General features: G+C 41.4%; 1 protein-coding gene across 1 annotated transcript in view; it reads left to right on the top strand.

The window, feature by feature from the left end:
• The window catches only part of CRYL1 (crystallin lambda 1), a 147,409-nt gene that overhangs the window by 102,751 nt on the left and 29,245 nt on the right, over positions 1-15,413 (top strand). The window contains exon 4 of the mRNA XM_059377505.1: positions 9,134-9,295. Coding sequence (XP_059233488.1) covers positions 9,134-9,295 — 162 coding nt within the window. The remainder of the gene's footprint in view (positions 1-9,133; positions 9,296-15,413) is intronic.

The raw sequence follows: 15,413 nt of genomic DNA, 5'->3' as shown, positions 1-15,413 counted from the left end.
ACCACACCCAGTGCTCCATGCAATACGTGCCTCCCTATTACCTACCACCTAGATCCCCCAACCTCCCACACCCCACCCCTTCAAAACCCTCAGGTTGTTTTTCAGAGTCCATAGTCTCTCATGGCTCACCTCCCCTTCCAATTTCCCTCAACTCCCTTCTTCTCTCCATCTCCCCATGTCCTCCATGCTATTTGTTATGCTCCACAAGTAAGTGAAACCATATGATAATTGACTCTCTCTGCTTGACTTATTTCACTCAGCAAAATCTCTTCCAGTCCCATCCATGTTGCTACAAAAGTTGGATATTCATCTTTTCTGATGGAGGCATAATACTCCATAGTGTATAAGGACCACATCTTCCTTATCCATTCGTCCACTGAAGGGCATCTTGGTTCTTTCCACAGTTTGGCTGGGCCAACACTTCTTATCATCTATTGTGAGATTCATTATCTTTTTTTCTTTTCAGTGCTCATGGGAAAAACAGACCCTTTTGTTCTGGACTAACTTTTCAGGGATGTTTGTATAATTAACCATCTTGGAAGACAGAGTGTCTCCTTCTGGATCAAAGGGCAGTTTTGTTTGCTGTCACCTTCTGGGGCATTGGTCAGGTGGGTTTGCTTATGGTCAGTTGTGAGGGATTTGTGATTCCTAATAAGCTCATAGTCCTCAGTTGGGACACAAACCCAGATCCAACTGGTTCCCTTCACATTACCCCCTTGGGACTTGGGGATAAGGAGGACTACTGTGAACACGAAGCTCATGCTGTTTGATAACCTGTAATATTGTCCTTTATTTCTGACCCGAGAGACCCATGTTTTCCGTGAGCGTTTGTTAAACTATGGCAGGCAACCTTGTTAACTTCCATATAGGGTAAAAATCTCAGATTCTTTTTAATTCTTGATACTATCATTAAACATTGTCTTGCCTTAAAGTTAATGTAAAAACTTGAAAAAATGGTGAAAAAAATAGCTTTTTGATTGCTCTAAGATTATAATCTTGATAGTACATTTGTGTGTGTATTTCTATTCTTTCCAAGTATATCTGGACATATTTTTAATCTTATTATGATGCAAAGTCATATCCTTTAACATTCCTCTGATTGTATAAGTAATTTGTGGTAATTACAGAAAATTGGAAAATTTATAAAAGAATAAAGAAAATCATTAGTACTCTTACTGCCCAGAGATGGAGTCCCTATTACCATTTTGTATATTTCCTTCCAATATTTTATGTACACTTATTTTATAGGTGTAGGGGAGACTAGTATATTCTTTATTCATCTAATGTGTCTTGTGTACTTTACTATTTCATTCAATATTGAGAAGTAAGCTCCCTTGCTTTAATGGTTATAGTGTCTCATTCTGTGAGTGTCCATATTGTCATAATCACTTTATTATAACTCTTAAATCAGTTTTGGAAATCAGTTCTTTCTTTATATATTGCTTCAACCCCCCCCCCCCCACTTTCTGTTTCATTCTTTCTCTCAAACCCCATTTCTTTCTGGAACTGCATTTACCTGTATGTTAGAACTCTTCAACATTTCCATGTGTTTTTCCTATGCTCTTTTCTATATTTCCCCTCTCAGTGTCTCTTCATGCTTCAGTCTGGATATTTTATCCTGCTATAGCTTCCAAATTATTATTTCTTCAGCTAAGACCATCTTTTAAAAGTTTTCATTGTATTTTTCAGTTGTTGAGTTTCTACTTGATTCTTTTTATAGTTACTAGTTACAGGCTAAAATTTTTCAGTTATCTTTTAGTTCCTTAAATATATTAATAAGTTATATCAAAGTTCATATCTGGTAATACCATTCTCTGGATGTCCTATGGGTCTGTTTCTAAAGTCTGTATTCTCTCTTTGTTTTCTGTCAGGTCTTCTCTGCTATCTGTTTTGTTTCTTTGTTTATATGTGAGACATTCCTTATGAAAAACCAAGGCTCTGGTTATGGTTTTGTTCTCCAGAGAAGCTAGGCTAGGAGCTTATCTCTTTAAATTAATCATGTGTTGAGATGAGTGCAGGCTTGTGAAGATGGGTCACTGTTACTCCAAGGAAGAGCTCTTGAAGGTGCCAGCTGGAAGCATAGAGCAGTTACCAGGCCCTGAGCTCCAGTTTTCCCTCAGCACTATGAGTCTACCAAAGCCTTGCTTCTTATTTCAGCCATTTTGTCTCTACTTTTGAAATAAGCAGTTGCTTTGAGGATTGAAGAGTAGCCATATGTAAAGCTTATATCTCCAAGTGTCCCTATTACCTGAATCTTGGCCTTGCAGTTCTTCACTATTTCCAACAGATTATTTTTTATAGGTTTTAAGCTTTTTTAGTTGTTCTCAGCAGGAGGATTGTCTAAAACAAGCAAGTACTTGTACGATTATCAAAAGTAGAATGCTCTCTACAAATAATTTGTTGAGAATAGCTCCTCTGTCCCCAGTGGTAGGTTCTGGGGTATGGCTGGTAAGTAAGACCTTTGGGGGACCAAATAGAAATATTTTTATGTTCCTTCTGTTGTTACCAGTATGTGTTCCCCTACTCTCAATACCACTTAAGAGCAGTTTGTGATACTATGTTAGTATTCCTATTTTGACCAAGACTGTATAGTGTCTGTAATCCTCATGTTTGATGAGGAAAATGTGACCTTCTGGCTTGGTGCCATATTGACATTTTGCCTGCTTTTGTCAGAGTACGTATTTTCTGCTCTATTATAGCTACTTGCATGGATGTCTGTTTTCGTATGTGCTTCTTAAAACATGTGGTTCTTGAAAAGCAGGGAGTACACCTTCTTGTTCTGTTTAGTGGGAAAGTTCCCTGCAGAGACTAGTTCCTCATCAGAAGTGTATTTGCACTCAGATGTTAATGCTAACAGTCAGAAACTTGTCATCCAGTTTCAGACTTCCATTTTCCATCAGTGGATCTACTTCATGTATTAGCTTTCTTCAAGGTTCCAAAATACTGCTAGACTAGTATACAAATGCATATATGGAAAGAAGCTTCTGTAGGTTGTGACATAATGTTATGATTTATACTATAAACTAAATGGGAGTCATTGCATTAGATATAAGTGACAGAATTTTTTTCTATTAAAAAATACTGGATGAATACTATTCATTTAGCATGAATACTATCTGTGGGATTAGCAGCGTGACTAGTAGCGGAATAATGGGAGGGGCGTTAGCAGTAGTAGCAGCGTCCTGCTGAGGCGGCATGGAACAGATTGCAGTAGCTGAGTCCATCTATCACATATATACTGAACGAAGACAGATCAGTTCACCCTCAGGGCTTCAAGCTGTTGCAGAATTTGGGGAAGAAGGAGAGACACAAATGCCTGGACTTGAATGGAGTATCTTCCTAAATCAGAACAAATATTTAGTAAAAGAGAACAGAACTTTAGTCCATGGCAGATGGGACTCTATTTTAAATGTGTAGGTCCAGGAATGGGTATGATTGCCCCATGGGGTGCCAGAAAGCAGGGAGGTGTCTTGTGTTTATTCTTTCAGCCGTCTTTAGACATTTTCTCTAAAATAATATAATGATCAAGCAGAGTAAATATGTATTCAGTGAGCTTGTGGGGTATTGTATAAAACTGCATCACAGAATTTTTCATTCATTCATTCATTCATTCATTGATTAAACAAATGTTTACTGAGTAACTTCTTTTTGTCAGGCATTATTCTTAGAACTGGGAATATAGCAATAAAGTAAAAATTAAGATTCCTGCTCTCATGGAGCTTTCATCTTTGAATTCTGTTTTGTTGTAATGGTGTTTGTTTAAATATAGCCATTTTAAAAAATGTCAGTTCAGAAGATGGACGGTGTTCTCTTAGTATGTTCATTTTCTCTTGCATGTGAGATGTAAACTTTTAGAATATAGAAATACAAAATTTACTTCCTCCCTAGTTTTGGAGTTTGCATCGTGCTCATTTGTACCTTAGTATATACTCTGGATTTGCTCATGGGTTTATATTGGGGGGAATGGCTTTATGACATCTGGTAGGGAGGGAATCATTAAAATATTTTTACTTAGTATTAGACTACTAAATCTTAACATCGCTGATTATAAATTTTTTAATCACATAAATTTGATGCTTGAGAAACATTTTACAAAAACAAAACAAATACTTTACCAAATAATGAGAGTTAGTAGCATAAATGAAGTGGTTTTGTAGGCAGGGGACTGGAATTGTAATGTTACTTCCCTGTGGATCATGAGGTTCCTTAATGATCATTAAGGTTTATCTTTCTAAACTGGAAAATTTATATGCCGGCTAGTACTAGAAGAGGGATCAGATAAATTTGAGGTGCCTTTGAAGTATTCATGTGAAGATAGTTTGTGAAGGAGAAATAAAAGTGTGAGTTAGGTCTTTAGATTGGTGAGTTAAGCTGTGGGCTTGGTTTGGATTCCCTAGGGAGAGAATTTAGGTGAGAAGAGAATAGTCTGGGACTAAGTTTTGAGAAACTCTAGTTCTGTTTGATTGGTTTATGCCATCTTTATGATACTCTTTATTTTTCTTTGGATCTATTATGTTCTATTTCTGACTTCTTAAATTGGATGCTTGACTTGTTGATATTTTAGACTTTTTTTTATTAAAGAAATTTGAAGAATAAATAACTGTTTTAGTCATACCTATAAATTTTGACTTTTTGGTTTCTCCTCTGGACAGATAGAGTTAAGATACAGATGGCCTTGATAATGCTATTTCTGTTCAAAGTACTGTAAAATTATTTTATAGTTGAACATATACATGGTGACAAGTGAAAGTAGCTTTGTGATACTATAAAACTTGAGTTTTCAAAAATGAGAACGTTTTTATAAAACAGTGGTTGTCATCCAACAAAATATGTTGAATTTATTGTTTTACTCATTGCAGTGACAAAGTGTTTGGGCTAAAAATATCTAGTCCAATTATTACTAAAAAAAGCATCATATTTTAAATTCTATGTTTTTTTTCCTCCAAATCTCACATGTAGACCCTCTCCCTGTTCTCTGCTGCTTTGAGAATTGCTGCATCATAGAGATTGCCTGATGGAAATGCATTATATGTGTATTTGATATGGAGGCAAAACCACAGTCATATAAAAAAATAATTTATGTAGTCTTCTCAGATTTGTCACCCTGAATTTATAGATAGTCTTCATTGGTAATAAGTGGTCTCAGAGATTGATGTGATATCCTTCACATCAACTCATTTATTTTTCATTTTTCTCCTTAAAAATTCATTCCTTGGGGCATCTGGGTGGCTTATTTAGGCATCTGATTTCAGCCCAGGTTATGATCTTGGGGTCCTGAGATTGCCCAGCTTTGGGCTCTGTGCTCAGAAAGGAGTCAGTTTATCTCTCTCCCTCTGCCCCTATCCAGCTTGTGCTCTCTCTGTCTTTCTCAAATAAATAAAATCTGAAAAAAAAAAATCTTCATGCCTTACTATTTTATGTTTTACGCTATTCTCAATACTTTGTTAAGTAAAACTTTTGTATTAAAAATCTTGAGTCTTCCTCATGAGAAATAGTATTTAGAAATGCAGTAAAACTATATGCTATTTGCAGGCTTAAATGAAATATTTTTAATTGTATTTTTTTCATGGCAAGTATTTTAACCCAGTTCTAAATAAATGATTTCATGTAAGGTACTAGAAATAGCGTTGGAATGAGGATGGGAATAGACTCATCCTCAGGATAGCAGTTGATACAGGTGCCACTTCAGCTTCTTGTCCACCCTCTGTGGATACCCCAGAAAGGACTGCTATTTAAAGCAAACAGCAATAATTCTGGTAACCTTAACACCCAATCCCCAGGAAGTAACGTTCGTAAATATGGTCTATGCTGATTTTTACTTTGGAAAGTTCTCTCTAGATTGGGTATGATTTGTTTTAGATTATTGTAAACTCTGTTTAGGGTTTGTAAGATGCTTTTAAAAACTTTATTTTGATGTTAAGGAAAATAATAAGCCTCTGGTTAGGGCACTGTAGAGTTTAGTGTCTGCAATAATGAAAATGTGAATAGATAAAATTAGAGCTAACAGACTTCGTAATGCATATTACTTCCGTCTTCAGTTTAAGAATGAATTTCCTTCTGCCGTGATTGCAGTGGGTTTTAGCGCACCTTTCTTTTCTTGCCATGTCTTTCCCTATGTCTAATAGAATTGCTTTGCATGTAAAATACTTAAAGTATTGAGGCCTAATTTTGTTTTACTTTCTTTCTGGAAAGCACATTGAAGATTGCTTCCAGATGTTTTGCATTAACAAATGTAGATTTTCTAGCAACAGGACACCTATCTAAAATGCCTGAATTGATTAAAAAAAAAAATCAATGAAATTTCATTTTCCCCATGAAAATATTTGTTTTGGAAAATGTGTATTGTTGCACAGCAAGTGAGTAAACTTCAGAAGAGAGTTCTTATAAACTTTGCCAGGGAATTATCCAGCACACTGACTTGCCATGGCCATGCTGCTTTTCTAGAACATTCCTAATGAGTTAAATGCCCTCATGGGTAACTGACTAATAACAAAACACCAAAATTTATAAATGATTTACGTTTCAAAGTATAAGTAAGTTAGAGAGAATTAAAAATTATCCCTATAATACCATCATTCAGTTTCTTACTTTCAAGAAGGCAAGGGAAAAAGGAGTGTTTAACTTAGCCTTGCCTTTTCACTGTGTGATACTGCCTGAGATGGGTGAACTCCTTTGGATGTACCAGGTAGGGTTGCGTTGAGAAGGCACTGGCTGAGCTCTCACTTGGTCACATTGCTATAGTTCACAGAGTGAGGTTGCTTTGCATTTAGGTTCTCAATTGTCTCACCATTTGGTACCTTTCTCAGCCCTTCCTCCCAGCGTCTCTTAGCTTTGCAACCAACCACAAGTGATGAAGGTCCTGATTTAACAGCATTTCAGAATTCATTTCTTAGACAAGGCGTATTAGCTCACTAATGAATAGCAAGGAAATGAACTCAAGGCTTGACATGGACAGAGGCATTATAATCCTGGCCCACCAAACTGAACACAGTTGTCACTATCAACAACAACAACAACAAAACTTCAAGCAAATGTGCCGTTAGAAAACCCTTACATAATTGTAGCAGGTTTGGGTTTCCTCTGGTTCAAGTTTTCTTGCCTCTTTGATAATCAAATGATCTGAAGAAAGGCATAGAATTTCAGGGGGGAATCTGCATGACAGGCTCACAATAAGGCTATTCATGAGGACTCTTTTATTAGTTTAAACTGTATCTGCATCATTCTTAGTCTCTGGCTTTACTACAAGGCTCCATTTAAACTTAACCCAACTTGCTGACTTAACTGATCCAGGAATTACTCAGTACAACCAGCCAGCTACTGTAGCTTTTTTTTCCTCCCCCTTTTGATAAGGGGATTTAATACAATGGCCTTTACAGTTCTTAAATGACTCCATTTTTTTCCCCTGTCTTTGAGATGTGACGCTTATACAACCTTTTGTTCTTAATAAAATTTCACATAGTTTGATTATATTTTTTAAAAAATATAAATAAATACAATATTGGCTCCCTACCCTCAGAGTAAAACTTTTTAAATCTTGTAGAGGATATACAAATGGAGTTTGTCATTAGGTATTATTAAATCAAACTTGAATATATTTTCTACATTTTTGAGGGGTGATTCTCATATAATCACTAGGAATCCTTCAGCATTGCATGTTCACTTTTACACACTTTTGGTTACCTGCTGGTGTTTCTACCATTTCTCCTACCACAGTGCTAACACACTACTCGGGACATCCTTGGTTGGTCCCTGAGTAGCTGCGGGGAGGAGGGTAGGACAGAACTCTGACATCAGAGTGAAGAGATTCTCAAGAATATATTTGGTACCATGTCACATCGAGAGTAGAGGTGACCCACGCTTTAGACCCACACCTCAGACTAGTGGGTCTCAAACTTTAGTCAGAACAACAGTCATCAGGGTATTTGATAGAATTACAGATATCTGGACCCCACCCTCAGGGACTGATTCAGCAGGTCTGGGATGAGGATCTGAGAATCTGCATTTTTTACAAGCACCCAATTAGGTTTCTTTCTTTTTTTTTTTTTTTTAAAGATTTATTTATTTATTTGACAGAGAGAGATCAGAGGCAGGCAGAGAGAGAGAGGAGGAAGCAGGCTCCCTGCTGAGCAGAGAGCCCGATGCGGGACTCCATCCCAGGACCCTGAGATCATGACCTGAGCCGAAGGCAGCGGCTTAACCCACTGAGCCACCCAGGCGCCCCCAATTAGGTTTCTAATGCTGATGATTACCCAACCATACAGAGACCATTATCTTATAAATTCATGAAACCTCCCTGCAAGGCCTCTTGCCTCCAGGTAAGCCGCGACCTGTCTGGGGTAGGAGTGACTGCTGTGTGGTTCCCCAAGGGAGTTGGTGGCAGGAGGGAAGGGGCGCCTCTAGTATTTCTAGCTCTGGAGCAGCTTGAGTATCCTTCTCCCGCTCTGCTTCCTTCTGTAGCAGGGCAGTCCCCACTGCGTGTATCACGTTCCCAGGAACAGGCCTCACCTTTGGGCCTGCACTTGGATGTTTGAGAATGTCATCTCCCCCTGCCCTGGCTTTGTGCGTGATTAGAATTTCAGAGCAGTGTTATCTGCAGCACTTAATCCAAATTTGCTCTTCTGTCCTCTTCCCATGCCCCTATTAAAGTCATTTTAGATTTTTAGAAACAAAGGTCCTTTTCAAAAGGATTTCCCTTTAGAAATGGATGTTCAAGAAGTCTTTTGGGAATTATGGATGTAACATGTTCGTTCCTTTCGTGAAGATAAGATTTTTCCTTGAAGATAAGTTGATCCGTTGATCAGGACAGATAGGGAAAATAAGTGGTGTTGACTACTGTTGCTGTTTGTAGCATTTCGCCAAGGGTGCGTGTCCACCCCCATGGACTTGGCAGATTGCCTTATGGGAATGCTCAGACCCATGCAAAAATGAGAAAATACAGCTCCCATATACACGTCACCCAGTTTCCAGAGTTATGGAGATTTGGCTGCGTTTTTCGGAGGCTTTTTGTTTTGCTCTTAAATATTGCTAGTAGTTTTCTGACTGGTCATTTGGGGAACGAATCAAACATCACACATGCTTTGCTTGCGGCCTGAGTGCGGTATCATGAATCGTAATTTGAATATGTCCCTTTCAGGAATGTGTTCCGGAAAACCTGGAGCTGAAGAAGAAGATTTTCGCACAGTTAGATCAAATCGTTGACGATAAAGTTGTCTTGAGCAGCTCCACGTCTTGCCTCCTGCCTTCCAAGGTGTTCGCTGGCTTGGCACACGTGAAGCAGTGCATTGTGGCCCATCCCGTGAGTGCCTTAAACCTCAGGAACTGGTTGTATCTTATTCTGGTTCTCAGGAGCAATACATTTGGACTAATCTGCTAGTACATTTTAACTGCTTTATTGAGGTATAAGTCATATGCCACACAATTAAAATTGTATAATTTAGTGTTTTTTTATGGAAATATAGAAAGTTGTATGATACCGGCATTTTAAAAAATTTTTTATTTTTTTAAAGATTTTATTTATTTGACAGACAGAGATCACAAGTAGGCAGAGAGGCAGGCAGAGAGAGGAGGAAGCAGGCTCCCTGCTGAGCAGAGAGCCTGATGCAGGGCCCGATCCCAGCACCCTGGGATCATGACCTTGTTGTGCCCAAATTTCGAGACCCCTCCCCAAAGACGACCACCAGAGTCCAGAGTCAAAGCCAAACAGCAAGGGTCGTTTATTACGAGTTCGAACCTGGACCTCCGCGCACTCGTGGCCAGTGACACTAAGAGGTCCCGAACTCAGGATCACAACACTTTTTATACTATTTTTGGGGAGGCAGGGACTTAGCATACATCATGGTATCTTGTAACAAATCGCCACATACCACGGGAAAATAAAAAAGGAACTCTAAATAATATGACTGGTGCGCTACAGAATGGGAAAAGGCTAGAAAGGGATTATTGGTTAGGGCAAAGGGCTCTTCAAACAAAGGGTCATTCTTCAAACTGCTGAGTTGGCGCCGCTAGGGTATGTGTCACCCCAGGATTGACCGGGGTCTTCCCGTCAAGCCGTGGGGCACCAGATGGTTGTTATTTCTCGGCCCAGAGCTGGATGGGGAGTCCGGGAGCAGCCATTCTGTTATGTCCAATTCCAGGTGGGGGTTTCTCTGGCATCAAATGGCTGTTATCTCTTGGCCCCTCAGAGGAGTCCGGGGGTAGCCATTCTGTAAGGTTCAATTCTGGGAGGGGGATGTGTGGTTACAGAGTGTCTATAGAAAGTCTGCTGGTATTTTTCCATCTCCTCATGGGTTAGCAAGCGAAAGTACAGAAGCAGAAATAGCGGTAATGGTTATAATTTAGGCATCTCAACCTGAGCCAAAGGAAGAGGCTTTAAACCACTGAACCACCCAGGTGCCCCAATACCAGCATTTTAAAAAAGAATTTAATCCCCAAATGCCTTGAATTGTACCTGCTTACCTAATGCCTAATGGGTAGAATGGGATAGAATGAGCAGTACTGACATACTTTCACCCTTATGTAACTCACCATCCAGCTAAAGACAGAGACTGCTAAACACAGAATTCCACTGTTGGGGAAAAAGGTACATTTTAAAAATGTATACACTGAGTAAGATTTTGCAGCCATGTCACTGTGCTGTGCAGTTGACTCAACACAATCCAGAGTAGGATCAGTGTTGCTAAAGTACAGATCCTGGGTCCTGCTCCTGAGATTCTGGTTCAGTAGTCTGATGTTAACCCCCCACCCCTTTTTCTTGTTCCCTTACACACATCTGTTGGGCAGACCTATTCATTGGGAGATCCATGGTGAGGTATATTGGACAGTGAGTTCCAAACTGATGTGCAGGCACATGGTAAATCTTTTTGAGATGAATGTGGTAATGTGAGGAAAGAGGAATCAGAGAGGAGATCTAGGGATCACTTGGTGGGAGTTTGAGAACCAACTGAGCTCCGTGTGACCTTGGAGAACTGGGACAGCCTGTTAGTATAGAAAAGCTGACCTAGCCAAGTCATAATAAATAGGATAGTGGATGACATGGCCACATCCCCCGCACTAGCAGGCCATTGGAGGCTGATGGAGAAGCTGGGGCCAAGCTGGGCAGGATGAGGTTGGGCTGACAAGGGAGGAGAGAGTGGGAAAGAACATAAGCAAAGACCCTGGGCTAAGAGCAAGTGTGGGGTGTACAGAATTGCGAGGAGACCAGTCTGACTGGAAGGGCACACATACCTCACATACTTGGGGAGTAGGAAGAAAAAGCTGGAAGGCTTGGGAAGAAACAGTTGAGTTGTACAGAATCTTGAGAGTTGCTCTAAAGAGCTGGGACTGGCTTAGGCACAGAGCAGCCTTGTGATGTGGTGAAAATGCTGCCTTTGGAGGGTAATTGGAAGGTTCTTTGTATGTTGAAGATGGCTGAGAGAGGGGAGCAGCTTCTTCACAGAATTGGGGCAATATTCCAAGCATGGGTGACCAGGGCCTCAGTGAGGCTGAGGGTCCTAGACTAAGAGCAGGGCAAATCCTCTTTTTGAGGCAAGAGTAGTTTAGAGTCAGGGAGGGGGGTTGTGTGGTAACAGACTTGCTCTGGGAACTGAGGAAAAAGGGGGAGTCACAGATGCCTACTGGATTCTCTATGCTGAGAGGAGGAACTGCTTGGACCACCATTCACATGACGATATAGTTCTGGATATCCAGATGTCCTTCTACTGAAATACCATGGAAATTAGAGATTGGTCATAAAATACAGAGGCTTAGACCCACAGAACATGGAGGAAAACTGGTCACGTCTAGCTACCACACAGATACACAGACATAAGAGGGACCTTAACTGAAGCATCCAAATACCAAGTGCAATGAAACATGTGCTATCTTTGCTTCTATGACATTTACATGTCTGTAAAAAGGACTCTCAGAAACGATAAACCACTTATTAGATTGATTGTTGCTTCAGTGAAAGGTGTAAGCCTCTTGCTTGAAAACTTCCAATTTCTAACCAGATATTTTACTTCTAAGTCAGGTAAAACAAAAGAAAAAAACAACAAAGTCTGATTGTTTAGGAAATGCCTCCTAAGTCCTTTAATAAGATTCCTTTGTTCATTCCACCTTTAATAAGGTGGGAATCTTATTAATTTTAAACCGCCTGATGGATGAGACTACACCTTACTCACTTTGCTCTCACACCTAACAAGGACCTCCGACTAGTAGTTCAGCCAGTGACTGTTGTATAATGACAGTTCTCCTACCATTCCAGGATTGTTCGCTTTTACTTCTTTAATCAAAGGCAAGCAGTGTAGCCAAAATAAGCTCAGACCTTATTTCAAAAATTAATCTCTTACTACTTTTGTAGATCATTTTATATCAAAGCTAACATTAACCAATGCAGATGAAATCACCCACGTTGACTGTCTTTGGAATTTTATCCTTTCTTTTGTGCTGGTGCTGCCCATTGTTTAATCATGCCATTGAGCTCAAGGAGAGTGGGGAAAAAAAGTGTCTGTGAACAATTCAACCTAAGCTGAATGGACAGTCCCCGAGTAATCTAGAACCATTTACAGTCTTTGAGGAGCTACAGTTTCCCTTTAGCCCTGCAGGCCAAGCAGGAGAAGCCCAGCGCATCAGCTCAATGCCACTGCCTCAACTTTGTGCTCCTGTCACCCACGACTCTGCCCAGACAGGAAATAGTGTCAAGGGAAAGGAAGCCCATTCATGCCTCTGAAAGGCTGGGGCAAAAATGGAAAGTCAGCAGTTGTGAAAGATTGCTGCCTCCACCCCTCCACGGAAGAACCAGCAGCCAAGGAGTTTCTACATCCCATATTGTCTCTTGGGCACCTTTTCTCAGTATGGGGTGAGGAGATTTCAGGTCAGTCCAGTACGGGTGGGTGAGCGTGTTCTCTCAGCACACAGGTAGTTTGAGAACTTTGAGTAGGCTTCATAGACTAGAGCCAGGAGAGTGACAGGCTCAGGGAGAGGGGTTTCATGTGGCTCTTCTCTGGGTCTCTGCTGGTCTTCCTCTCGAATGTTTTTTATGTTGCCTTTGTCTGCCTCATCTCCTTGTGGGTGTGTGGAGGGGCTCAGGGATGGCCATTTGGTGGCTGGTGATTATCTGAAGGTTGAGTTGGGTTGCATGCTCTCTTGGTACGTAGATCTATGCTAACAATCAATCAAAGCAGCAGTTTTCTACTGACAGTTTCAGCCACACTTTACAACCTTTATTCCATTGGGGACTGGTGGTCCCATAGAGCTAAACAGTGCTGTTTTAGCCCATCAGACGCTCTTGGTACCACTCTTATGAATGTCCTGTAGATTTTGCTGCCTGGGAAGGACACACATCTGCTCAGGGGATATAGTCTGTAATGGAAATAGTTCCTAACGTACAATTCTCACGTAGGTTACTAGTCAGCCACAGAGCTATAACACAGCCTGGAATTAAATCAGGCCCTACCCGCGTAAGGTGCCCCAAATGTTCCCATCCGAGCACTCCTTGCCCATGCTTGCACCTTTTCTGACTCACTCTCCCACCTGACCCAGAACCATTTACCTCCATGTTGATGGTAACTTGAATGTTCATCTGTCTATGGAGAGCATGTGTGTATGTGTGCATGTGTGTGCAAGCAGTGCCTGTTTCACATGGCCAGCTGCTGCCTTCAGAAGGGCTGCCTTTCCCCCTCTGTTTATGGAGGGTGAGTTCAGGAAGGGGGGTGGGGCTTATCACTAATGAAAGGACTTCACTACCTAAATTATCAAAATGGTGAGGGGTTATATACCCCTTCATTTTTACATTCCTCTTGTTAAGAGGAAGAGGAATTCACAGGGTCAGGAGTACCCCCACACCAGCAGGGCTGTGAGAATGAATTGCTGCACCTGTTTTCTGGGAAAAGGGACAGTCTGCTTTTCCTCTGTGAGTTTAACTCTGTTTAATCTGCTGCAGAGAAAATAAACGAAGCCTCTGTGTTGGGCGTGCTGTGCTATCGCTGTGATCACATGCCTTCCAGGCTCTGGTCCAGATTCTGGGCAGGCTTTTCATGAGGTGAATGGAGAATGCCCCCCCTTGAACCTCCCGGCTCAACCTGAGCTCTCAAAGAGCCTCACGGCCGGCTGAACCCAGGACCATCTCCTCTAACCTTTAAAAAGTTGCTTGCTTTCCACCTTTGTTTGTTCTTCCCGTTTCTTGAGGGCATGTTTCTGAGTTTAACTCCCAGACTCCAGCAGCCAAAGGCCCAGGTCCTACCTTCCGTGTCAGAAACAGAATAGCAGTTGGGAAACAGCCATTCCTTTTCTGTTTAAGAGAGTTGCTTGGTGGGGCACCTGTGGCCTCAGTCTGTTGAGTGTCTGTCTTTGGCTCAGGTCGTGATCCCAGGGTCCTGGGATTGAGCCCCACACTGGGCTTCCTGCTCAGTTGGGAGGCTGCTTCTCCCTCTCCTTCTGCCCCTCTCCCTGCTTATGCACTGTCTCTCTCTGTGTCAAATAAATAAAATCTTTTTTTTTTCTTTTTTTTTTTAAGTCGCCGGCTTTGCTTACCTCCTGTCCTCTCCACCTCTCCTCTACTACCATATTAAATTTAAAGTACCAGTCGTTGCCACTCTTCATCTCTGAGCCTGTAGTAGGGATCAGGGTCCTTGTTCCAGGACTGAGGTGCCACAGCAAGAATGACCCCATCCAGGCCCTCAGACTCTGGGAGTTCCTTCCTCAGAAGCTCATCGACTTGAGAGCATGGACACAGAAGTGTGCCAACTCCACCCATTCTAGTAAGCTCAAAGGGCCAGATTATGCTGTGGTATTTTAGTGGGTGGTGGGGAATCAGGATCCTGCAGGGTTTTGAGCTGCAGGTGGTATGATCAGCATCCTGTTTTTAGGGGCTTTTTCCTTAAATTTAATTGTGATAAAATACACACAAGGTTTGCCATCTTAACCATGTTTAAGTATACGTTCAATGGCAGTGAGCACATTCATGCTGCTGTGTAGGCCCCCCACCATCTGTTCAGACTTTCTGTCTTCTGAAACTGAAACTTTGTCCCCATTAAATAGTAGCTCTCCATTCTGCTGCCCCCAGTCCTGGCAGCCTTGGGTTCTTCTGTCTCTGGGTTTGACAGGCCCCTGCCAGACAGAAGGTCCCCTTGGCAGTGACAGAGAGAATGAACCTGGAGGGGGAGGCCAGTGAGGAGAGCGCCAAAATCTCAGGTGGAGGTGATGGCCTGAGCTAAGCGTGTGGTAGCAGGAATGGGTTTTTTGAGAGAGATGACTAGAATTGACAGAATCACTGATGGGGAGTGGGGGAGGCGGGGGAGAGGTAGGTGCCAAGGATATTTCTTATGGTACTAACTTGGGTGTTGGTGCTGTGTTGGTGTTCCCATCAAGATGGAGCTAGGCAGAGGACTGGGGTTTAGGGTGGGAGAGATTGGGGTTTAATTTGTGACAGGTTGAGT

This window comes from Mustela nigripes, chromosome 15 (genome assembly GCF_022355385.1).
Source record: "Mustela nigripes isolate SB6536 chromosome 15, MUSNIG.SB6536, whole genome shotgun sequence".
Taxonomy (NCBI): Eukaryota; Metazoa; Chordata; class Mammalia; order Carnivora; family Mustelidae; genus Mustela; species Mustela nigripes.
This window is presented reverse-complemented; position numbering and strand designations above follow the sequence as displayed.